General features: G+C 42.7%; 1 protein-coding gene, 3 long non-coding RNA genes and 1 pseudogene across 7 annotated transcripts; 3 read left to right on the top strand and 2 right to left on the bottom strand.

The window, feature by feature from the left end:
* Positions 1-187: 187 nt before the first annotated feature.
* LOC120699380 lies at positions 188-1,950 on the top strand. 3 transcript variants are annotated; one of them, XR_005685381.1, is made up of 5 exons: positions 188-403; positions 484-1,000; positions 1,106-1,268; positions 1,646-1,771; positions 1,907-1,950. It is a non-coding gene; the product is annotated as an uncharacterized LOC120699380 (long non-coding RNA). The 3 variants fall into 3 exon arrangements; XR_005685379.1 differs by having other exon boundaries at positions 197-1,000; XR_005685380.1 differs by having other exon boundaries at positions 199-1,000; positions 1,649-1,771.
* On the top strand, positions 1,944-2,336 carry LOC120699381. The gene is made up of 2 exons (XR_005685382.1): positions 1,944-1,999; positions 2,098-2,336. It is a non-coding gene; the product is annotated as an uncharacterized LOC120699381 (long non-coding RNA).
* Positions 2,337-2,432: 96 nt separating this feature from the next.
* On the bottom strand, positions 2,433-3,568 carry LOC120699379. 2 transcript variants are annotated; one of them, XR_005685378.1, is made up of 3 exons: positions 3,501-3,568; positions 3,184-3,402; positions 2,433-3,053 (listed from the first exon to the last, which is right to left on the bottom strand). It is a non-coding gene; the product is annotated as an uncharacterized LOC120699379 (long non-coding RNA). The 2 variants fall into 2 exon arrangements; XR_005685377.1 differs by having other exon boundaries at positions 3,184-3,549.
* Positions 3,569-10,736: 7,168 nt separating this feature from the next.
* On the top strand, positions 10,737-12,698 carry LOC120700970 (annotated as a pseudogene).
* Positions 12,699-14,404: 1,706 nt separating this feature from the next.
* LOC120699378 lies at positions 14,405-20,730 on the bottom strand. Its single transcript, XM_039983356.1, has 7 exons — positions 20,429-20,730; positions 18,708-18,794; positions 18,345-18,590; positions 18,060-18,227; positions 16,321-16,374; positions 16,095-16,238; positions 14,405-15,028 (listed from the first exon to the last, which is right to left on the bottom strand). The coding sequence occupies exons 1-7, from the start codon at positions 20,594-20,596 to the stop codon at positions 14,660-14,662; spliced, it is 1,236 nt and encodes a 411-aa protein (XP_039839290.1). The 5' UTR covers positions 20,597-20,730; the 3' UTR covers positions 14,405-14,659.
* Positions 20,731-23,519: the final 2,789 nt, after the last annotated feature.

The following is a 23,519-nucleotide window of genomic DNA, read 5'->3' as shown; positions in this document are numbered from 1 at the left end:
CGGACCGAATGTGCGACACTGTAGCAGCAGCACAGTACTTCCCAGTTTAGTCCCATACCGGAAACGGAACGAGAGACAGACCAGCTTAAAAACCTGAGTTTGGGAAGCTAGTAACTCCGGTTCGAACGTTTTGCGCGGAGCTCTCGAGGTATGTTGTGTAATATTTCTATTATAGATTAGTATCAGTACGGTCATGCTTTCATTTACTTACTGCAAAACAATTGTTTAAGAGTGAGTGAAAAACAATGTAATTGCATCGCAGCTATTCCCTTCAAGATAGCTCTACCTCGAGTTTAGTGGATTTACCACTGGGAAAAATGAAAGTAGATTACATTGTTGCTTCAACTCGGTCATCAATTAAGCAAATATATGATGTTATATCATGCTTCGATGAGAGGAAAAGGTCTTTAGTTAAGTCAATTGGATTTGGTGGTTTGCTGTTATTCCCCTCACTAATAAGGCAAATAAACCGCCGGTTTACAGTTGCAGCTTGGCTGATGAGCAGAGTAGATCCACTCTCACAGACACTTGGTATTGACTCCACAAAACACATTAAGTAGCAAAACAGATCTTCAAAAAGTATTCGGAATATCATGCAATGGAAAGAGTATATCTGATTGTGGTATGCCACGGAAGGATATCATTGCAACTGTAATGGGGTTATACCTTAGTACAGAAACCCAGGAAAACTGGAGTATAAAAGCTTCACAAGAAGTTTTAGAAAGAAAATATGGCAATGAAATGACACAATCTGACCAGGATGCGTTTAAAGTAGCATTTGTCATATATATAATGTCAACATTATTATCACCTGGCTCCAAATATGACTATGTGTCAGTGGATTACTGGGATGCTCTTGTGGACCCATCAAGCATCGGAGATTTCGATTGGTCAGATTATGTAATAAAGAAGCTATTCCAGGCAGTCGTCAAGCTAAAAGACTGAGCTTCAGCTTAGCAACAAAGTGTCAAATATTACAGGATGCTCCATTTTCCTGCAGGTAACCATATAATTTCCTTCACATATACCATGTACTAATCATTGCTGATATTGTTTAATTCAAATGCAATAAAATGGTATAACATAATTCCGGAACACCTTTTAGGTGCTTTACCTCGACAGTATGGATATTGGAGTGATCAGTATGGAGCATTCATCATTCTCCACGCATTAGACATTTCTCGGCAGAAACAATGAAGTCTATGGTGCTTGCTGATAGTTTGTGCAGAACTGCAGACAGTAACGAGTTCGAATTTGGCAAGAGTCAGGTTAGCATTCCATTGGAGGATTCAATCAAACATGCTAGTGAAATGTTGGGAAATAAGTACTATATTTGCCCAATTTAATTGTATCCTAAGTACACAATACTTACAGACATAATATAATACAGTGATAGTGTTGATATTGTCGTAGTTGGCCTCGTTTCATACATGCAATCCTGAAAACAATGGATCAAATTTATCTAGTCACCATGAGAACAATGAAGACCATGTTTTAACAGATAGAAACAGCTACATTAGAAAATTGCCATTAATATCACAAGTAGCAGAGTAGCATGGTATTCTTTATAGATTTTCCTAAGAAATTTATCAGAATTTGCACACCAATATCTATAAGCATTGATATTGATATTGTTGATTCTAAGGAGGCTACAAGACTGTGACTCGGAATGTACAACTCAATGGGACTGGTAGTGACTCTTCCACAACTATAATTGAACGCAGATCAGGGGATTCTGGTAATGGTACCACACCAACACTATTATATGAAGGTAATAAAAGAATGTACATTTATCAAGCGACAGTGCAAACCATTTGAGCAAAATCATCGAAAAAATAATAATTATGTTTGCATCGTGATACATAATTCCTTCTGAACACATACTTAACTGAATATTGTCCATCAGGTCTCAGCGGCAAGACTCTCCCCATACAATTTGACATTACTGCTACCGCACGGCCAGCCGAAACAAACTTGGTTGACCTGGAGAATGCGTCCTGTAAGCTTACTTGAACCAATATATGTCTTGCACCTCAACTATTGGTCGCATCAACGTAACTAATGAGAACCAATATTGATATTTTGTAATTCATGCAGTTGGACGGAGCAACACAAAATCAGCGTCTGCTCCTGGTCCAGCGAAATACGACACGTCCTTCGGCTGCTCGAAAAAACGACCTAGAGATTGACAAAGCATTTCAAGTCTAACCATATCATGGGAGAACACCGCACCAAAAGAGATTTAGATACTGCAAATAAACTTGCAATGTAGTAAAATTAGATATAATCCTTCTTTTACCTTGAACGGCAGCAAAATGCAATAATATTGTTTTTTTAAAAGGGACTTCCACATGTTTTTTAGAAAAATCATGGGGACATGCCCCCCCCCCCCCCCGATAGGTTTTGAGTTATTCATGTTACACATTTCAGAATTAAAAATATATATTATATCAACTCCAATTACAGAAAAGTCTGATACACACTTATAGGCAAGCATGCACTATCATAAATGAGTCGTCCAAATTTCAAAATAAACTATACTACATTCTTCGCCTATCAAATATCAATTATGCGCCGGGTCTTCTTCCTATCAGGCCTCTCTTCCTCAGGCCAGTCTTCAGCTAATGAATCCCTTGATGAACATTCTGAGATCCTTTTCTTATCGTTCCTTGATAGCCACGCCTTAAGTCCAGTACTAAGTGGCCGGCCACCTTTCATTGTCCTTTCAGGACAAGAAACAGGGAGCTGCTCATGCTCAATGTCCATGCTACTCATGCCAGATTGAACAATTACTCCATCGGTGCACTGCACTGCAGGAAGAGCCCTTAAAGCTTCCATAGCATTCCTGAACATCTGCTCGTCAACAGCAGTAGGTCCATGGACTAACTGAAGTGTCTGCATCATCAGCAAAGCCTTCTTTCTCATTTGATCTGCATCTGATCCTATATCACTGTCATGTGCCTGTGATTTATATTATATACAATTGCCTCCTTTGTCCATCTTTGCATTATATTAAACTTTGGTATTTCTTGCCTGTCCAAATGTAACAGCACCTGCCACCAAAAACTTAGAATCATCAAACTCGATATATAGTTCATTAGGTGCCTGGAACATGATTACGTGAAAAAATATAATTAATGAAGCTGTTACGCCTAGAATGCTACAAACTCTACCAATGCTTACATTGTTGTCTCTTTGTTTCTTGATAATACTTGGTGGTTGCATCTATCATTCTGTGAGAATTCCATTGTTTCTTCTCTGCATACCCCTCGGATAATTTGTGGTTGTGGCTTGTGTTCACTCGGCTAATATACCATCCATGATCACACTAGTTCTAAGCAACCTTATCATCACTTTACACCCAGTCCTTACAGAAGCACAATTGCTGATCCGTGATGAGCCCTGTTAAATATTGCCAATAGATTACTGATTTGCAGCTTCAACCTACCGTTCAGCACCGGACAAACCACCTAATTACCTTTAAATTAAGAAATACAAACCTCACATGAGCAAACAATATCTTGCCTTGTCCTATAACCCTTGTTGTTCTTGTTAAGGCTATTGGATCGACTAGGGTGTAGATCGAGAGGTTACTTTCTTAATCCAGAGCCACCGTAGGTTTGTCGGTGAAGTTCTGCACTAGGGCAGCGACGCGCAGTGCAGTAGCTGGTGCCGGTGGTGATGGCGCTCCGGTGATGGCGTGGTGGCGCTTCCCGCCGCTGCAGCCCCCCTCTCTGATCGGGTTAGGGTTTTGAGGTGGGGAATGGTGGCGGCAGACGAACCTCGTTACTTGAGCCATCAGTCCCCACCTCCTCTTTATAGGCTGCGCGACGGGGGCCCACCAGCCTCGTCTTGGGCTGGGCCCCCGATCAGGGCGCGTGGTCAAGGGACCAGTTGTCCGTTGGGGCAACTGGTGGAGATCAATTCCAACATTCTCCCCCTTGATCTCCTCTTATACTTTCATCTTCATATCTTTTACTTCTTTTCATATTTCATCACAAATTAATGTATAGAGCAGTTTCATCGTCACGGTCGGTTGCCGATAGATTCAACAGCTACAATACATGTATCTGTTCTGAAATAGATACTTTAACTTTGGGGCCCTTTATTGTCCGGAAAATATAGGCTATACCATAAACCCATGTCGACTGTGTGTTCTCTGTACACACTGGGCGGCAAGCCTTTAATAAGTGGATCCACAAACACATGTCTGTCATTCTTTTACTCAATGCATTTCAACATAATTCCGGACTTTCTCCTTTACAACGTATAACTTTGTGTCAATGTGTTTGGCACCACACTTGACTCGTTGTCATAGGAGCAAACTACTTAAATGGTTATCGCTGTTGTCAACCATTATCAAACTCCGGGTACAGGTTCCCTTAACCATTTTGCCTGTCCCTTGGCCTCGTATCATGCTATACCATGTCTTTGCATCATATTGATGTTAATTGTTTTATTTTGGAGATTTTCCACACAAAAACTCCAAGTGTGAAAGTTAGCGACAATTGTGGATTTCGCTACATATTTCACAAGCTCTACTTTCGTACTCACAACCCTTTGAGAGCACTAGTTATTTCTTTCTTAGAATGAGGCCGATATTCTCAATTTCATTCCAGTGATCTATATCTGGATTGAGCTTTTGCCAAAATAACCCGGATATATGAACTATGTCAAGGTAAATTCTTTACTTGCGCGCTCATAAAGCTTCCAACAGCTAAAGCTTATGGAACCATTTCCATCTCTCATTAGTTCCTAGAACACTAACGTTTCCAAAACTATTACCCTTGACAATAGGAACAGGCGTAGGTTTACTCATATGCATACTTCATCTCTTTAGAATCTTTTCTAAGTATGCCTTTGTTGTAACCATAATACCCCTTTCTTTTTATCTCAATGAGTTTCAATTCTTAAAACGAAAACCAACCACCAAGAACAAAAACTTGAGGACAAGAATTCTTTATCTGATATAGCATATTAACACCACCACTAGTGGGTAGGGTGTTATCTTTAAGTTGTGGAAATAAAATTTCCCATTCTTTAACTTTCTTTTAAAACTTTCCTTAAAAACTATTGTCCTCCTCAATCTCTTTAAACCCAATTTTTTTTTTTTCTTACTATTTCTATGAACTTTAGATACCACCATCTCAAGACTTTAAATGGGTTTCTTCTTGTGGTATCTCATATATTCTTCCTTTCCATGACAAAACGTCAAGTAGTGTCATGTAAATATTTCATCACTTTGTGTGAAACTTTTGTCACAAGCCTTGCGTTATATTTTTCACCATTCCCTCTAGAGTCACATTTCTCTTTGTAGGTCCATTACAACCTACTGTGGTGACTCTTTTAGGAATTATTTTCCTTTTCCACGGACTTAGCCCATAGAATTCTCGTGACTTCTTCAAATGAGGAGGAATCAACCTCCATTTCTTTTCTTGGTACATTGTTTTCTATATAGGGCTGTTGTTGCTCTTTGCCAAAAGTCAATAAACTCTATAGGCTCTTGCATAACAAGACCCTTCTTTACATTATTCATCTTCTTTGAAAAGCTAACAACAGGTGTTGTATGCAACATCAACAAGTAATCATCGAAGTGGACACGCATTTCTACTTCTCTTTAAGGCTTAGGTCTCTACAAACCATGCTCCCCCAGATTATTCCATCTTCTGTAAAGATGTCATATCAGTAAATCTCTTGTTTGGGTTCAATCTGTTAAAAACTTTATATCTGTTAAAAACTTTATATGTGCTCTGTAAGCACCATCTTACTATCTTGGAGGGTCGTCCAGCATGAATGCCGGAATTTAGCCATTTCTTTACATAGGGGTATCACTATAGTGACTGTTGTACTCCCCCTGACGGTCACATTCATTCTTTAATAGATCATCTCTTGCTTTCAATGCACATTACAGGGGAGTACCTTTCTTAACTGTCTCATATTTCTCCCCCTCGAAATGTGGCTTGAACTTTTCTGCCACAATTTCGAAAACTATTCATAACTTTGTGAATGAGAAAACTTTTATTACTTCATCCACATGATTATGTCATGCAGAACAAAGTATTTTCTTAATTCATATGGGAGTACGTTTTATTCACTTTATTTTGATAACTCAGTAGAGTCCTTTATTCGATATGACAGTACTTTTTCCTCATTTCACTTCACGAACTCAACAGAGTCTATTACCAGCACTTTAGCAAGTCACGCTCGCAAATCTTTCTTATCTTGAGGTTCATATGCAACTTTCCATTCTTCATTAAACTCAATGAGTGCTTAATCTCTGTGACACAATAGAAGTGCCTGATCAATTCTTGAATAGCAAAGCTACTCCAAACTTTTCTCCCAGTGTGGGATAAACCAGTACATGAGTCATCACAACTTTCTCCCGCCATGCAGGATTAGCACTATGCCAACTTTATCCTGTCATGCGGGTTATTTCATACTTTTCCAAACAAAAATGTCAGGATCGGTTCATATCAAATTCAGAAATAAATCTGAATATTCCATGACACACATGCTTAATCCGATGTTGGTCAAATTAAACATGTATTGACTTATCACAACTTTGACTGAACTCAAAATGAATTCTTCTTGATAGAGAGTACATAAGAGACATTTCTCAAAATGAACTCTTATTGCTTTATCTACTCTTCTTGGATAAATATCCTGAGTACTTTTCCTGTCAAGCCGTTCTTTACAGAGAATATATTCTCTTATGTAATGACCTTCTTTCTTTCTGAGTCACAAGTACCCAGTTCATTGTCTTTCGTCCTTCAAGGACAACATAGAACTCTTGTCTGAAAAGTCAATAATCAATACTTTAAGTTCTATTCTATATCACCGTTGGGCAGAAATAGAATAATCTTTTACATTAATTCTGTATCACCGTTGGGCAGAAACGGAAATAATGTATGGAAAACTCAATAAACTTTAAAACCATATATTTGCTCCTCAAAATTAAATTCTCCCGTTGGTTCGAATTTAATTAGAGGATAATCAACTTTATTGCAGCGCAAACTAGAAAAATACATTTCTCTAGTTTGAGAGCAGTTCTTTAGCTATTCTCTGAAATGGTCACTTTGATGCAACATTTACCAGAGACCTTAAATTTCTTGGTATGATTCATGAAAAAAAAAAATTATAATAATGTTATCATCAACATTGGTCAGAAAATAAAAATACCATAATTAACTTTAAATTTCTCTTCCATGAGAAATATCTTTGTGATTCCAGTAATGCTCAACTTTGAGACTTCAAATGGCAGAATAATGCCAAAACTCAACTTTTACTTTAAACAGCGGAAGCTTTTCTGTCTTTTACCCACAGACAAATCATTTAAGACTTTTCGACTATTCTTCCAATTAAATCTTCTCGTTGGTTCCAACTTAATTGAAAGATAACATTATTGTAGCAGCGGAAAATCTTTCTTTCTTTTCAGAAACAGTACATTGTACTCATTTTCTCTCTAAAAAAAAATTTATCTCATTGGTTCAAAATTGAATAGAGATAAAACTGTACAAAACTTACTCAAAGTAAGTTCTTTAATCATGCTCTCAAAAGCAATTCTCCCGTTGCTTTCAGTTAAAATTAAGTGCAACAACTTTTAAACCTGCACGCTCTATTTCTAGCCCAGACCAAAATTTGGCCCGAGTCCCTTTCTTCTCTTTACGCGCGCGCTCGGCCCACGTGCATCATGCTCAGCCCATGCGCAGCTGGCAGCTGCAGTGGTTCGGCCCGCTTCGGCGCCTGCCTGGGCCGGCGGCCCAGCTCGCAGGCGGCCTACTCACGCTTGCGCGCCCCGCTCCCAGCCTGGGCCAAAAGTCGGCCCAACAGCCGGTGGATCACTGCTGGCCGTCCATCTGTATCCGACGGCCGGGCATGGATCTCGGTGGAGCAAAAACCGGCGGACGGCTCTTCCTTCCCAAAAACCCTAGCGCCATTCATCTCTTTCCTTTCTCTCTCTTCTAGCCACCGAGCGGCGGCTGGCCATGGCGGCCGGAGGAGCGACAGCGCCGCCACCGCCCCCTTCTCTCTTGCGCCGTCGGGCTTGGCTCGGCTCGGTGCCATCTTTCTTCTTTCTTCTCTGTGGTCACCAAAAGCGGCGGCCCTTGGGCGGAGGAGACGGCGGCGCCACCGCCGGCTCGCCGCTGGGCCCGACCACCGGCCTTATGGCCGGCGACGTGGACCACAGTCGCGCTACCCCGAGCCCTTTCTTTTCCTCTCTGGCGCACTCCTCCCTTTTCTCTCTGTGTTCCGATGGAGGCGGCGGCGACCGATGCGGCTCGCCGGAGATGAAGCTCGCCGTAGGGCCCCTTTCCATTGTTCTCTCTCCAACGGAGGCGCGGCGGAGGAGGCGGCCAGCGCCGCCTTTCTTCTTTCTTTCTTTGCGCCGCACCAAGCAGGGCGGCAGTGTCGGCGGCCGCCCATGGCGGCCTGAGGAGATGGCGGCTCCGGCGTGGGCCCTCTCGCCGGCACGTGCGTCCAACACAATGTGGGCGCGCCGCCGTCGAGGGGCTCCTCGTCGGTGCTTTGCCGCGCGCAGGCGACCAGCTTCGATCCCTTAGGGTTAGGGTTTCGTTTCTCTTTAACTTTGTCGATTCGAGATCGATTTCTCTCTGGTTCTTTTGATTCGTGAAACGAATCCTTCCCTATCTCAATCTGCACACTAGATTGGCTCTTGATGCCATTGTTAAGGCTATTGGATCGACTAGGGTGTAGATCGAGAGGTTACTTTCTTAATCCAGAGCCACCGTAGGTTTGTCGGTGAAGTTCTGCACTAGGGCAGCGACGCGCAGTGCAGTAGCTGGTGCCGGTGGTGATGGCGCTCCGGTGATGGCGTGGTGGCGCTTCCCGCCGCTGCAGCCCCCCTCTCTGATCGGGTTAGGGTTTTGAGGTGGGGAATGGTGGCGGCAGACGAACCTCGTTACTTGAGCCATCAGTCCCCACCTCCTCTTTATAGGCTGCGCGACGGGGGCCCACCAGCCTCGTCTTGGGCTGGGCCCCCGATCAGGGCGCGTGGTCAAGGGACCAGTTGTCCGTTGGGGCAACTGGTGGAGATCAATTCCAACAGTTCTTGTTACTTCGTCCGTAGCGAACACCAAAACCAATTTCTCATGAATAAAGATTAAAAAAAATCTCTCACCTCTTCACAGCTATTGAAAATTGTACCCTCTGACGGGTAGAATATTGGGCGACCTGGATGCTATCCTGCTTGAGGGACAGAAGAAAGCAAAAGAAAGACTAAAAGGCAAAGGAAAAGGCACTTCATCTTCTCCATTGGGGAACCTGCCATCTCAAAATATAGTGTTGTACAATGAAACTATCAAGATTAGAGCTGAAGCATTATTGAAATCAGCAGAAGCACAAGTAGAATCGGCCAAAGCAAAACGGGAAGAAACAAGGATGAAAAAGTGGTTGGAGTCCAGAAAAGCTGAAGAGACATGAGGTTGCGGTGCTCAAATTATCTAAGAACTCGAAGACCAGTAAAGAAGTTATCTAAAGAAGTTAGCTATGTATGGTTAATGTACTCTTTGTATGGTTAATGCTTAATGTATGCTTAGTTTATGGTTAAAGCTTAATGTAATTGTCTGCTTGTACTAATGGAATATCGATAAGTTTTATGTGTTCACAAATATTGTAGCCAGACTAAACTCCAAAAGATAGCTGATAGAATATTGACAAGCACGTATGAACAAGGGCCATTTTCCCCGCAAACAGCAGGACTTCACCATGGACCTATCTATGGATTTGCAGATGTACTAGAGAAAAATAGTGAGATTTGAGATCGACAGACCCATCGTCGGCTCAAGGAAGATTTGATAGAGCACATATGGCAAAAATATGGCGCCGAACAAAATTAAAGTTCATTTGTTTCTTGTCGATTCTAAGCATTACTAGTTTATTAGTGTTTCAAACCTTGTACTATACTAGTTTGTATTCAGGTCATATTGAACTTTTTTATTATGAATAAAAGGCACAAGTCTTTTGACTACATCGTTAGTTCTTATTTTTCTACTAATGATAGAACTAGTACTTGCACTGACTCGAGCAAGCAAATCTCAACACCAACCACATCGGAGGCCAAACCAAATCATTCCAGGAGCAGGGAGATAGGAGATTATTATATTACCTGCTCTCATGTCGCGGGACCAAGGCCATGCATGTCCCGTTCAGATCAATGGTGGAGGGAGATCTCGTACGAGCGGAGCCCCAGCGCGGCGTCCCCGGAGCGGACGTCTTCGATGGCGACGCCGGTGGAGCCGTGGAGGTGAGCATCGCCAGCACCAGCCGCTGCGGGGGTGGCGGCTCCCAGAGACACCCCGGGTCTTGTTTCGCCCCATCGGGACCCCAAGCTTCGTTCTCCTCGCATCCCGGGGCCAGAAGTCCACCCGCCGTGGAGCCGTGGAGGTGAGCATCGCCAGCACCAGCCGCTGCGGGGGTGGCGGCTCCCAGAGACACGCCGGGTCTTGTTTCGCCCCATCGGGACCCCAAGCTTCGTTCTCCTCGCATCCCGGGGCCAGAAGTCCACCCGCCGCGCGCAAAGTCGCTCTCTTCGACTCGATCTGAGCCCGCCATGGCTGGGGAGCAGGAGGCAAGTGCCAATCGCCGGATCCGATTGGAAGAGATCGAGGATGGCGGCGAGTCGGTTTGCAAAATAAGCCTAGCCGATTTCCTATTTTGTTTATTCCTAACATTATTTCTTTATAACGGTTTGTCCAGCTTCGACTGTGTGAAAACGGATGAGGCTTATCAACGTATCTGTTGACTTTTTAACGCGCAGTCTGTCAAAAAGATAGTTGATCTCGCCGTCACATTTAACGTCCGCGTGAATCTAGAAGCCCTTTGTTGCGGCGCCCACATGATCTCCGGACCGTCGATCAAGGTGGGTACGTATGCCATAGGACACCAAATCATTTGGGGAGGTGAGCTCCTTCTACGACGAGGCCTGCATCCTGCGCTACTCCGGCGCGCCTTTCGCCGCGGCCGCCGACACCGGCGTCACCTTCTACGAGTGGGAGGAGGGCTCTGTCGTCGCCGACCCGGCGGGCTTCCACTCCTTGCGGTGGGAGCTGGTGGCGCGGCTCGCCGGCGAGGCCGCCGCCTCCCCGCTGCGGCTGGCGGACGGGAGCCTGGGGTACACGGACTCCCACGGCGTCGCGCAGGTGCTGTACGGGCTCGCGCAGTGCACCAGGGACCTCAATGCCAGCGAGTGCAGCAGGTGCCTCCAATCCTTCCTCGCCGATGTGTCGATCTCGCTCCCGAACAGCACCTACGGTAGCGCCATTGGCTACAGCTGCTATGTGGCCTGCAGAGTCGGGGATGAGCTCAGCATCACCATTCCCACGGCGATGACAGCGCCGCCACCGCCGTCGAGGTCATCAGCCACTCCTCGCCCTGCGGCGTCTCTGGTGGCCGGTGTGGCCGTTGGCTCTGCTGCCTTCGTCATCTGCGTCGGCATCTCGATTTGGTTGCTGCTGCGTCGCAACAGGAAAAGAGCAAGAGAGCGTGAACTGGATCTGCTCGACGACGACGAGCCCCTTGAAGACGATTTTGAGAAAGGGACCGGGCCGAGGAGGTTCCGCTACCGCGAGCTTGCCATTGCCACAAGGTTCTCCTCCGACGAGCAGAAGCTGGGAGAAGGCGGCTTTGGGTCGGTGTACCACGGCTACCTCCGGGACATGAACCTTCATGTCGCGATAAAAAGGGTGTCCAAGACCTCCAAGCAGGGGAGGAAGGAGTACATTTCCGAGGTGAGGATCATAAGCCGGCTGAGGCACCGCAACCTCGTGCAGCTCATCGGATGGTGCCATGGCGGCGGCGAGCTCTTGCTTGTCTACGAATTCATGCCCAATGGCAGCCTTGACACCCATGTTCCCAGTCACCACAAAGTGTTGCCGTGGCCTCTAAGGTACCACACGTACTCATCATCATATAGCTATAGGACTATCTTTTCCAGCGTTGTTTGAAAATTACTCAGTATATGGTTACCGTCATGTTGTTGTCTTCAGGCATCAGATCGTGCTTGGTATCGGTTCTGCACTTCTGTACCTTCACCAGGACTGGGAGCAGTGCGTCGTGCACCGTGACATCAAGCCCAGCAACGTGATGCTGGATATGCCTCCTTCAACGCCAAGCTCGGCGACTTCGGGCTGGCGAGACTCGTCGACCACAACCGGGAGTCTCACACCACGGCGCTCGCCGGCACCATGGGTTACATGGACCCGGAGTGCATGGTCGCCGGCAGCGCCAGCGCCATGTCCGATGTTTACAGCTTCGGCGTGGTGGCCCTCGAGATCGCCTGCGGCCGCCGGCCAATCGTGGTGCTTCAAGAAGCCGGCACCGGCACCGACGAGCCGACCACGATGCACCTGGTGCAGTGGGTCTGGGAACTCTACAGCCGCGGAAGGATCGTCGACGCCGCCGATGCTCGGCTGGACGGTGGATTCGACGACCGGGAGATGGAGCGCGTGATGATCACGGCGCTCTGGTGCGCGCACCCTGACCGCAGCCTGAGGCCGTCCATCAGGTGCATCCTGCCGGCGGTCCTACCGGTGGCGATGCCGGTCGCGATGTTCGTGCCTCCTCCTGCTGCCTCCCTTTCTGAATCGCTTGCTGTGACCGGTAGCTGCAGCGGGAGCTCCAGCGTTGGCACGACACGTTCCAGTGCCGTTTTGACTGAGGCGTCGTCCTTGTTGAGATGACAACGTACACGGATCAAATAGCTAATTGGGTTGTTTTGTGTTGGGCTAACGCTTTGTAAAACGAAGGGTTTATTTTAGTTAGATGGACACTGACTTGTGAGCAAATTCCTGCAAGCCGGTCGTGGCGTGACACCAGTCTTTACCGTGGTGTATTATTAGTATCTTTGCTAGGTCTGAGCGGCCAGTTTAATCAGGAGCGTTGGACAGAATTTCGTCAAGTCTGACAAGGGCCAAAGTCATGCATAAAACGTGCTTTGTTTACTTTGACCTTAGCTGAATTGGCAAGGTGAGAGTAAATGCCATTAGTCTAGCTAGAAAGCAATCTCCAGATTGCAAGGGGGAATAGAGTGTCAAACTCAGTGGACAGGTCACCAGGCGCCAGGGAAAGTCATTAGTCTGCTAGAAACCCCAACAGATTTAGAGCCAGACTCTGTCATTATAGCCTTTTGTTTCTCTCATAGCACATTATTCACTTGGTTATTGTGAGTCAGACCTATGATTTGGGACATATATAGGTTGGTATAATTTGCCATTCTATAATCTATATTGATCAACTAGTTGAGTTTTTCTTGCGCGGCATGAATAAGTCATTCAGGTAATTAAATAAAAAATAAAATTACAAAATCTTAGAACGTAAGTTTGGGACCATAATGATTTAAATGAAGGCACGGTCAACCAAAGTTTCAGTTCTCTTCAACTTCTTGAACTTGGATTTTATGAATTTTTTGTGTGCTGGGGGCCGATGACATGGACCCAAAGTTTCCTCTTAACTAGATCTGACATGACTCTGTGGGTTTTGTTGAACCCAGGGATTGCAGTGTAGGCTCTGGCATCTGTGCTGGAGGCCAGCGCCCAAGGAGGAATGGATCCTCGACGAAGGCTGATAATTAAAGAGGGTCGCCATCATCGTCACCGGGAGGTTCACCGGAACCTCCGCAGGCGACCGATGTGCGAACGTTTGCTGTATTCCACGAAGACCCTCAAGCGAGATGATAGCAAGTTGCCACAGAAGGATTCATAGGGCCTCCAGTGACCCATGAGGCCCTGACGGTCAAGCAAGAGAACCACCTTCGCAAAGGCGTTCTCACTCAAAAAAGACTTAGTAAGCGCCCCTGCTGTGTGTAACTCTGTATGTACGGAATATGCTGGAATATATGCCTTCTGGCAAGGGGGAAAAAGTATGACTGAATTTGTGTAACCGTACCCTGTAATATATAGGGGTGCTCGAGCTTTGATAAAGGTAACATTTCCCAACATTGTGCTACATCTATTTTCATGGGTGGCTATGTACATTGCCAATCAGTCTTCGGAAATCGATTTGTAGAGACGCTTAAGGTTTCAGCCACCTCTAGAGCTAGTTGGGCTTTCTAACCACATTTGAAAATAGAATGCATATCAAGAGGGGTGGCCAAAACCATCAACCCCCTGTAGAAATTGGTTTCTAAATATTTGACATATTTTTAACACTATCTTGATAGACGGTTCTTGATTGACCCATCTTTTAAAAAATGGCATATTTAAAAGTCATTTCTTCACTAGTGTTGTTTATTTATATATCTTTATATTAAGTAAATATAACCACATTTATTGACTCAAAAAAAAATTGTCAGTCTTTAAAGATCCTGTCGGTCGAGTCTCTTTGCTGCAATGCCTATACGATTGACCGCAAAATACGTTCTTATTCCATATTATTTCAGAACATGCTGTGAAAGGTGAATGCATCTGCTCGTGAAAGCTTTCAAACTTGATCATATACATCTTACAGATGTTGATGGATACATAGAGATTGGCCATTGCAGGGCCGTGTAGTACATGGATATGCATACTACTTGCATTAATATAGACCCTAACACTTCTTATTGAGCGTCATGTAGTGAACTATAACGCATTATATTGCTAAATTGGTACTCGTCGTGTGTCAACGAGATAGTTTTGCTTTCAAAGTAGTTCAACTTTTTTTACTATGGGCAGTTAGGATTCTTGCCAGGTCCCCCAAAGTAGATGTACCTGCCCCAGTTGCTACTGGTACCACTTTGCACATTATAGCAGTTGCTGTCTGGAGCTATCAAGTTCACACCACTTGGATCTCTGAGGGTGTTCGACGAGTCTACCACTAGCAAGTTCTTGATGTGACTAGCCTTGCCAAATCCTTCGTTAGGAAAGTGTCCACTACCCATTTGAGTGGAAGTCTGGCCAGCGTCAGGTGAGGCTACCTCGCCGCCCCACTCAACAGAGGAGGCACTATGTTGCAAGGTCGTGAAGATCGTGGATGGCCAATAACCCACGTCATTGCCTCCCACTTGTAGCCACCAATTGCCACTCTGTGGGTCCTGCAAGCGAAATGTTAATTGGGAATTCAATAGTCAGAATCAGACATCAGCAAATTAATTAATGTGAGTTTATTTGTTTCTTTATAGGCGTGATGGGCAAACTCTTCCCTTTTATTGCAATGGAATAGAAATGCAGCATCATTAAACGTGTTCCACAAAAACTTTACACACATACACACATTAAAGTGTGCAAATCATTACCACAACCACCACATAAGACTTTAAGAGAAAGCTTTCTCTATGGTAAATTCGAATCAACATGCATGGGTCTTATTTTCCATGCAAGCACATAATATGAGAAATTCTTTTGTAGAACATGTTTGCAGAACTCAGTATATACTTGTTCCGGTGGAATTACACTGAGGGGCTTATTTTAAACATTTTTTCTAACACGCCAGCATGAATGCCTTGTCGTACGTTGTTCTAATTGTATAGGCATGAATGAGCTGACTGGGTTCAGTGTTTAAGTTGTTAATTCAAATATGATATGGCTAATACATGTGCACAGTCTATTCATTTGTAAAGCAATTGTGTCAATAGGAAAGTATAGCGTAGAACTTGAGAAAACTGTAAAACAGTAAACTACTTGAGTACTTTGTACTTGCTAATAGACGTAACTTGATCATCAAACAAGATAAAGATGGTTGAAACTTCTATGCATTATCAAGGGTTGAGATTTGTTTGTTTCAGCATGTAAGGCCTTCCTCAAAAGAAAATATTAACTGCTGGGTCAGGTATCGGAGCAAAATGTGAAACATATACAAGGGAACACAACACTATTAGAAAAAAAAAGCTTATAGCACCAGGTGACATGAGCCATAGGTACCGGTTTTAGAACTGGTACTACATAACCGGGACTAAAAGTCGCAGTCTTTGGCACTATTTTACCTGGTACCTAAGGCTCTCTTTAGTACCGGGTGAAAGTTCCACCCGGTACCTAAGTATTTTGGTCAAAAGTCACAAATGCTATGGTATTTGACAACACACATACCATATGATCGGAGCCATATTATTAAAGAAGGACAAATAAGCATACTATATGCACATTATAATGAATTGTTTTTACCTTCCAAGCCATAATATCGATGTCATATTGTGTGCCACCATAGGTGGAGTCTGGGGACAAGGTACCACCGATGGCGATTTGAGTGTTTGTCTGGACAAACCCTGAGCATAGGTTGTAACATCCTGTGTGTTCGTATGCATCCCGCTATAATATTCCAGATCGATAGAAAGTTAGTACCCTTATCCCAACCTTAATGAAAACAGATAGATTGTGATGTTTATCTTACAGTCCAGTAGATGAAGAGTCTGGTGTTGCTATCCCCATACATACCTGGGTAAACCTGCAATTTTGTATAGCACAACTTAGCTTACTGCATCATTAAAGAATGCTGAGGGCTTATATAATATCACGGGTGGCTATATATCGCCCGTGCTACAAATTCTGTTTCCATCACCTGAAGGATATTATTTGGTGTATCTTAGCTCCAATTCAGCCCAGCAAACAGTTTCGGCCCAATAGTCCTTTCAGTTCCATGCACATTGAAGGAAATGCATGCATATGCAAGTGTTTTATTTCTCTAGTTGATTTATTATGCATGCGCAGAGCATGCATGCACCCATCCAAGCAGAGTTGTAGATTGCTGATTCTAGCCCATGCAGCCATATAGCTCATGTTTGGAATTTGATGGTAGTTACTTCTTCTTTTTCCTTTCTTTATTTTTTTATTAATTTCCTTCCTTCATCTTTCTCTTTACTTTTCATTTTTTATTATCACTATAAGCCTCCATTTGCAAAAACTTTCTTTTGCTCTATTTTCTTTGCATCTTCTTATTATCTTTGGAATATTATTTCTTTAGTAATATTTATTTCATTTATATTTTTTCTTCTCCATATATTATATAGATATTTTCTTTTTCTTTCTTCTCATTTTGTTCTACTTAACCAATTTTCCTTCCTTGTACCTTTTATGTTTATTTACTTTCAGATTTAATTAATTTTATTTTTTAGCATTAGTTGATCTTGCATTTTTTATTATTTTATTATTTTATTTATTATGAACCGCGTGCACATATTTTTTGAACTATAATTTATTCCTTTATAATTTATATCAACCATGATTGTGTTTATACATAAATGAACATTAACATATCAGTAGTTAAATGTTGTAATAGTAAAAGACTATTTGTTCAAATTTAAGAGTGAGTCACACTCAATGTACACTAATTTATTTGAATTCTAGACTCATTAGTTAGTGTGTGAAATGATTTATTTACTTTATATAACAATTTATTTTAGCTCGTGAATAGCTATAAACAACTTTTTCTGATGTAGAAGCATTTGTTCTTCATGTAAAACTATTTATTTGCATGTAACTAATTTGTTTCCAACATCAAATTATTTATTCGCTTTGTATATTAAATTGTTCCATAATGTTGACTTATTTGCTCGTGATATTCGTTTTTGATTATTTATTCAATATAATCAGATGTTTGTGATGTGTAATTTTTGTTCGTAGTATATTATTATTGGTTTGTTACCTATAATTTTGTTGTTCGTAAAAATATTTATTTGTTTGTGTAGCAAAATTAATTATTTAGTATTAAAAATTATTTTTAAAAAATATCGTGCAAACATAGGCAAGTGGAATATTGTTTTGAGATCTTATTATAAGAAAGTTAGTGGTGTAATCAAAATCTCATTTAGATAATTCGTTTACGATTTATGGCTTTTTTAATTTTCAAATTTGAGTGCATGTGGGGTGACATGATCAGTCTGGGCTTTCTTGCATACATGCAGATCTTTCGGGAGAAACATTCTGTTGAGGTGGGCTTTAATGGGCCAGAATAAAGCAAACTAATGTCTTCACCACTTTGTTGTATGCCCATCTAATAATATATCCTTAAGGCGGTGGTTCCTCTACTTATCACCTCAAGTGATACATAGACATGCCCTATAATATCCTGATGCAAAAAAACAAGCAAGGCAAAAAATACTGCAGGTATTGTGTTTCCACTTCAGGTCTGACCTGCCATCCAGCTTCAATGGTATTGAGGTCGTTGCCACTGTAGGAACCTGCGCTGACCCAGAACTGTGACAAGCTGAAATCATTTGCCCGAGCAATTGTTGGTTTCCACAAATTGAAGGAGGCTTTAGTTCCATAGCATTTAGTATCCTGTGCAGCTGCTACACCATACTGCTCCATGGGAGAGAAAATAAAGTTAAATGAGCAATTGTAGAAATAATCGTACGAATCAAAGAGGAAGATTATCAATAAACATATGACAGTGATTCTTGAATGAAATTTTGTTACCTGGTGCCCTTTCACTGCATTTGGCGTGTCAGGGCGATTTATGGAATTGAGGTTCGGAATACTCCTGGGCCTCTTCTTGCCATACATGCTGATAGAACTTGCCCTTAGGACATCCTCCACCATGGTTCTTCGTATTGGTATGGTGTTCTCATGGCACTTTCCATTTTGATGCCATGTTTGGGTGATTGGATGGGAGGTACTGTTGTAGTTTTGATATAGGCTTCTAGGGTGGTAAGATGGCCGCATCTGAAAGTTGATAATTCAGTGATATAATGATACATGGTTGATGGTGGTGGCCACTGCATATTTTCTACACCTCGGAGATATGGAAATAATGGAAATTAGGGTGCTGGAAAGAGAAACCTGGATAGTATGGTTCTTGAGTAGGGGATGATCAAATGCAGGTTGTTTGGTGATGTCCACACAGTCTATAATATCTCCATCTGGGCTCTGTTAATTTCTCAAAATAAGTGGTTGGAAGTTGGAACAAAGTTGAAAAATGCAGGTTGTTTCATATTGTAAGTATTTTTTTTAATTTTGTTCATTTTCAGGCTTGTCAAAATTTGACCAAGTTTACATAAAATATATTAGCATATGTAATATCAAATAAATAGGCCGTCAAAATTATTTTTCATGGCACATCTAGTTTGATGTTGTATGTTTGCGTATTTTTTATAAACAACTTGTACGAAATAGGAGAAGTTTGAATCAGCACAAAGGTTGTAAAACAAATTAAAATTTGTAATGGATGGAGTTGTAGTAAATATCAGACAAATTGTCATGTTTAAAATCTTTGCTGCAGCATTCCTGTAAAAGTAGCCGTCTATGATTGAAATGTATTTCTAGAGATAGCCAAATTGAGAAAAATGCCAGCAGAAATGCGTTACCACGGGAGGTCCTAAGAAGACGTACGTCTTAGTACTGATGCTATATGACGTCTTTGTGGCACTCATTGAAATTGGTAGGGTCATGAAGTTTTTATGGGATTGGCTGCTAGCATCCAGAAAATAATCTATCTATCAATGTAACTATGGAAACAAGGATTACGTGTGCGCTGCCTAAGGGGTTATTTGGATTCCTAAGGGCTTAAAATAAACCATATCGCATCGAATATTTTGAAACCAATTAGACAGACTAAATATAAGGTAATTATAAAACTAACTGCATAAGCTTAGGGTTCATTCATGAGACGAATCTATTAAGCCTAATTAATCTATGATTAGCTTATGTTTACTGTAGCATCACATGAGTGATCCTAGACTAGTTAGACTTAATAAATTCGTCTTGCGAATTAACATAAGGGTTTATGGAATTTATTTTATCATTAGTTTATTTTGTCATTAGTTTATACTTAATACCCAATGTGATGGGGCTTAAAAAGTAAGCCCACGGGAACCAAACACCCCAAAATTCTTTGTTAGAATGGATTCTATACAAGATTTGCAAAATAAATTAAGGTCCCGTTTGGCATAGCTCAGCTTCACAGTTGAAGTTTTTTTTTTGAAAACAACTTCACGAACAGCATTCTTCTTGGTGAAGCTGAACGTTTTGAAAAAAACTTGTGGCAAAACAGATTCACCGACAGCTTTATGCATGGCTCACCGAGAGAAGCGGGGTGGGCTCATGCCCCCACTACCGCTGCTCGGACCCCACCTAAAAATTTGCACCTATTCAAGGATGAAAGATTATGAGATAAGGTCCTGAGATTGGGATTATAAAAAAAAAAGGTCCTGAGATAGGGAAATGATAAGAGTTGTGAAAATCAACTTTTTAATATTAAAGTTTTTTTTTCAGCTTCACCTCTCTTTATTCCTTTGTGCGAGCATAAAAAAACGAGCTTCAACCATGAAGCTGTTTTTGAAAAATGACGTTTGGCAAAAGAAAAAGAAAAAGAAGAAGATAAAACAGTTCACAACAACCCGATCATGATGCTGTTAATTGGGAAGGTAGAGCACACTACAGCTCCGTCATGCATGCATCGGTACGGTACCTGTATTTTTATAATAATAAATAATAGCATGATGAATGCATGCATGAAAGTCAAGCTACTGAACACAGGGCTTGTTGCGTTTAAAACCATCTACCTCGATGGTTGCGAGAGGAGGCTTGTTAAGCCTCCTGAGCAGGCTTTCCACCTCCTGCCGCTGCTCCACGGACACCCCGGCAGTCGTCCTCGCCGCCGAGCCCTGTCGGACGAAGAGAAAACCGAGAGCCACGACGAGGGCGACCAAGCACGTTGGCAAGGCTGCCATTGGGCACCCTACTACGTGCAGTTGTTACTAATCTTTAGCTTGTGCTGCTAGCTGTGTATAGTAGTGTGTGCAGTGTGCGTAGAGCAGGCCGAACTTCATGGCCTTTTATAGGGGCTCGAGATCGAGTGGCGACGACGTCCATGCTCGCCGGCCCGGCCGGCTCTGGCATGTTATTGTGGATGCGTCAAAGTATTTTCTCATGCCGTATGCTTAACGTTCGTAGGAGAATGTGCTACGCTAAAGGTGTCCGTGTCAGGTTCATGGAATGTTCATCACCGGACGACAGGAGAGAGGAGCGAGACGTCGTCGTCGACGTGCAAGCCCCGTAGCATGCGGCAGCTCCATTGAGCCGATCGATCTTATCTACAGCGCACCTGTTTATCTTTGTTCCACAGAATGCTCAGTGAAAAATCTGATGAAGAACTTGAATGTACAATTGTCATGACTCGGAACATTCTTCTCGTCTCCCTAGCAACTACAAGCCAAACTCACCCAACATCAAATTTTTTTATGTGCCATTCTTTAACTGCTATACATGAAAAAGGTTGAAGGTATTCTACCATTGGTTTAAAAGGGCAAACTAGTACTAGAATCGGCAGTTTCGGCTTTCTGGGGGCTTATTGTTAGATTGTTACTACTATTAGTACTTAGTGGTTACACTTAAAGACAACATACACACATAAACCATGGCTAAATATGCGATGGTACGATTACTATTTGTACTAGTGGTTGCAAGCGAACGCAACATCCGCTAACTGGTTATTACCTGTCAGGCACATTAATACTAGTGGGTTGAACTGGCAGGCACTGCCACACACAGAAGACCATCACTATTGGCTCTCTACTAGAAAACGGGTCAAAAGTCCTGGTCAAAGGTACCAGCTGTTTTTTGCAACCGGTAAGCAGCTGGTACCTTTGTCCAGCGGCGATCAAAGGTAAGGGGTTTGGTACTGGGTTAAAGCATTATCCGGTACCAAAACCCCAGTATAGGCACCGGTGAGTGCCACCAACCGGTATCAAAAGAACAAGGAGCAATAGGTACCGGTTGGTGGAACCAACCGGTGCCTAAAGGGCGAACAATGGCACCGGGTTTTGCCATGATCCGGTGCCGCCGCGTGCCCACAACAAAGGCACCGGTTAGTAACATCAACCGGTGCCTATGTCTATTGTTTGGCACCGGTTGTTGAGCACCAACCGGTGCCTTTGAGTCACGCCTATAAATACCCCAACCCCTCCCCTCTCCAAGTTGCCGTGAACTACTGTTCATGGCAGCTAAGTGAGGGGAGGGGAGGCGAATTTTTATTTTTTTTTCAAAAAAGGTTAGTTATTTTTCTCCATAACTTAGCAATTAGTTTTTAGAAGCAGTTATTATTTAATTTAGTTTATATATGTGATAATTATTTTTAGTTGTAGCATTTTATTGTAGTTATATGCGTTATCCATTTAATTGATATGTGAATACTATCAAATTATTGTATTTATATGTTTATCAATTTATTTGATAAGTGAATAGTATCTATTTATTATAGTTATATGCATTATCAATTATATATTTGAATTCAAATTTTGTATGGATGGGTGCTTTATTTAGTTCCCTTCAAAATTCCAAAACTTTATAAGATTCCACATTCGAGATGCATGCTGCGCCAATTCGAGACCCGCAGCTCAGTTAGGCCAGAAGGCCACATGCGTCGTTTCTTGTACAAAAATATAAAGTTCCATATAGAGAAACAAAGTTTTTACAAAGTCATGCAGTCAGAAGGCCATATGCATCGTTATAATTTTGTAATTCAGTTTTATTAATAGCGTATTCAATATTAGTTATAAATTGGTAGTATGAATGAACTATTTGTACACTACAATGATGTATATAAATGTATTGTGGACCCAGATGAGTCGGCAATGGATGTACATGGCCGACCGGCGTTCAAAGGAGTTCATTGATGGCGTGCATGAATTCATAGAAGCGGCCGAGAAACACAAGTATGGTGGTTTCGTTTGTTGTCCATGCAAATTCTGTAAGAATGAGAAGGATTATTCATCATCAAGAACCATCCATAGTCACTTGTTCAATAGTGGTTTCATGCCGAACTACTATGTTTGGACCAAGCATGGCGAAAGAGGAATTATGCTGGATAATAATGTAGAAGAAGAGGACAGGATTCCTGACTTTGCAGCCAATTATAATGCCTTTTTCAATGACACTGCAATGGGTGAGCCTGAAGAAGATACTGAAGGATACGTTGTAGAAGATGATCTTGGTCAGATGCTGCGCGAAGCTGAGAAAGATTGCGAAACAGAGGAGGGTGCGTGTTGAGAAGAGGGTGATCCAGGCAACGTTGAGGGGATGCGTGTCAAGAAAAGGGTGCCTGCCAAAGTGATGTGGTATTTCCCTCTAATACCACGTAAGCAAGACAATATGTTGAGGCACCCCGCTGATGGGTCGCAGTGGAGAAAAGTGGACAGAACATTCCCAACATTTGCAAATGATGCGAGGAATATAAGGTTTGGCTCAAGTACGGATGGCATGAATCCTTTCGGTGAGCAGAGCAGTGGCCATAGTACCTGGCCTGTGACACTCTGTATATACAACCTTCCTCCCTGGTTGTGTATGAAGCGGAAATTCATTATGATGCCGGTGCTTATCCCCGGCCCGAAGCAACCCGGTAACAATATAGATGTGTATCTGAAACCACTGATTGAGGATCTTCTATTGTTGTGGAAAGAGGAGGGTGTTCGTATGTGGGATGCGCACGCAGAGGATCATTTTAACCTTTGTGCATTACTTTTCGTAACCACCAACGATTGGCCAGCACTAAGTAACCTCTCCGGACAATCCAATAAGGGTTATAGGGCAACATACCCATTGTTTAGAAGAAACCGACAGCACGTACCTCAAGCACTGTAGGAAGATCGTGTGTAT

The sequence above is a fragment of the Panicum virgatum genome, chromosome 3K, assembly GCF_016808335.1.
Source record: "Panicum virgatum strain AP13 chromosome 3K, P.virgatum_v5, whole genome shotgun sequence".
NCBI lineage: Eukaryota > Viridiplantae > Streptophyta > Magnoliopsida > Poales > Poaceae > Panicum > Panicum virgatum.
This window is presented reverse-complemented; position numbering and strand designations above follow the sequence as displayed.

Coding starts and splice junctions, on each gene's coding strand:
- LOC120699378 (XM_039983356.1), bottom strand. CDS start 20,596: ATGGCAGCCTTGCCAACGTGCTTGGTCGCCCTCGTCGTGGCTCTCGGT. Junction 18,228..18,344: donor ATGCAGTGAAAGGGCACCAG/GTAACAAAATTT, acceptor CCCATGGAGCAG/TATGGTGTAGCAGCTGCACA. Junction 16,239..16,320: donor GACTCTTCATCTACTGGACT/GTAAGATAAACA, acceptor GGAATATTATAG/CGGGATGCATACGAACACAC.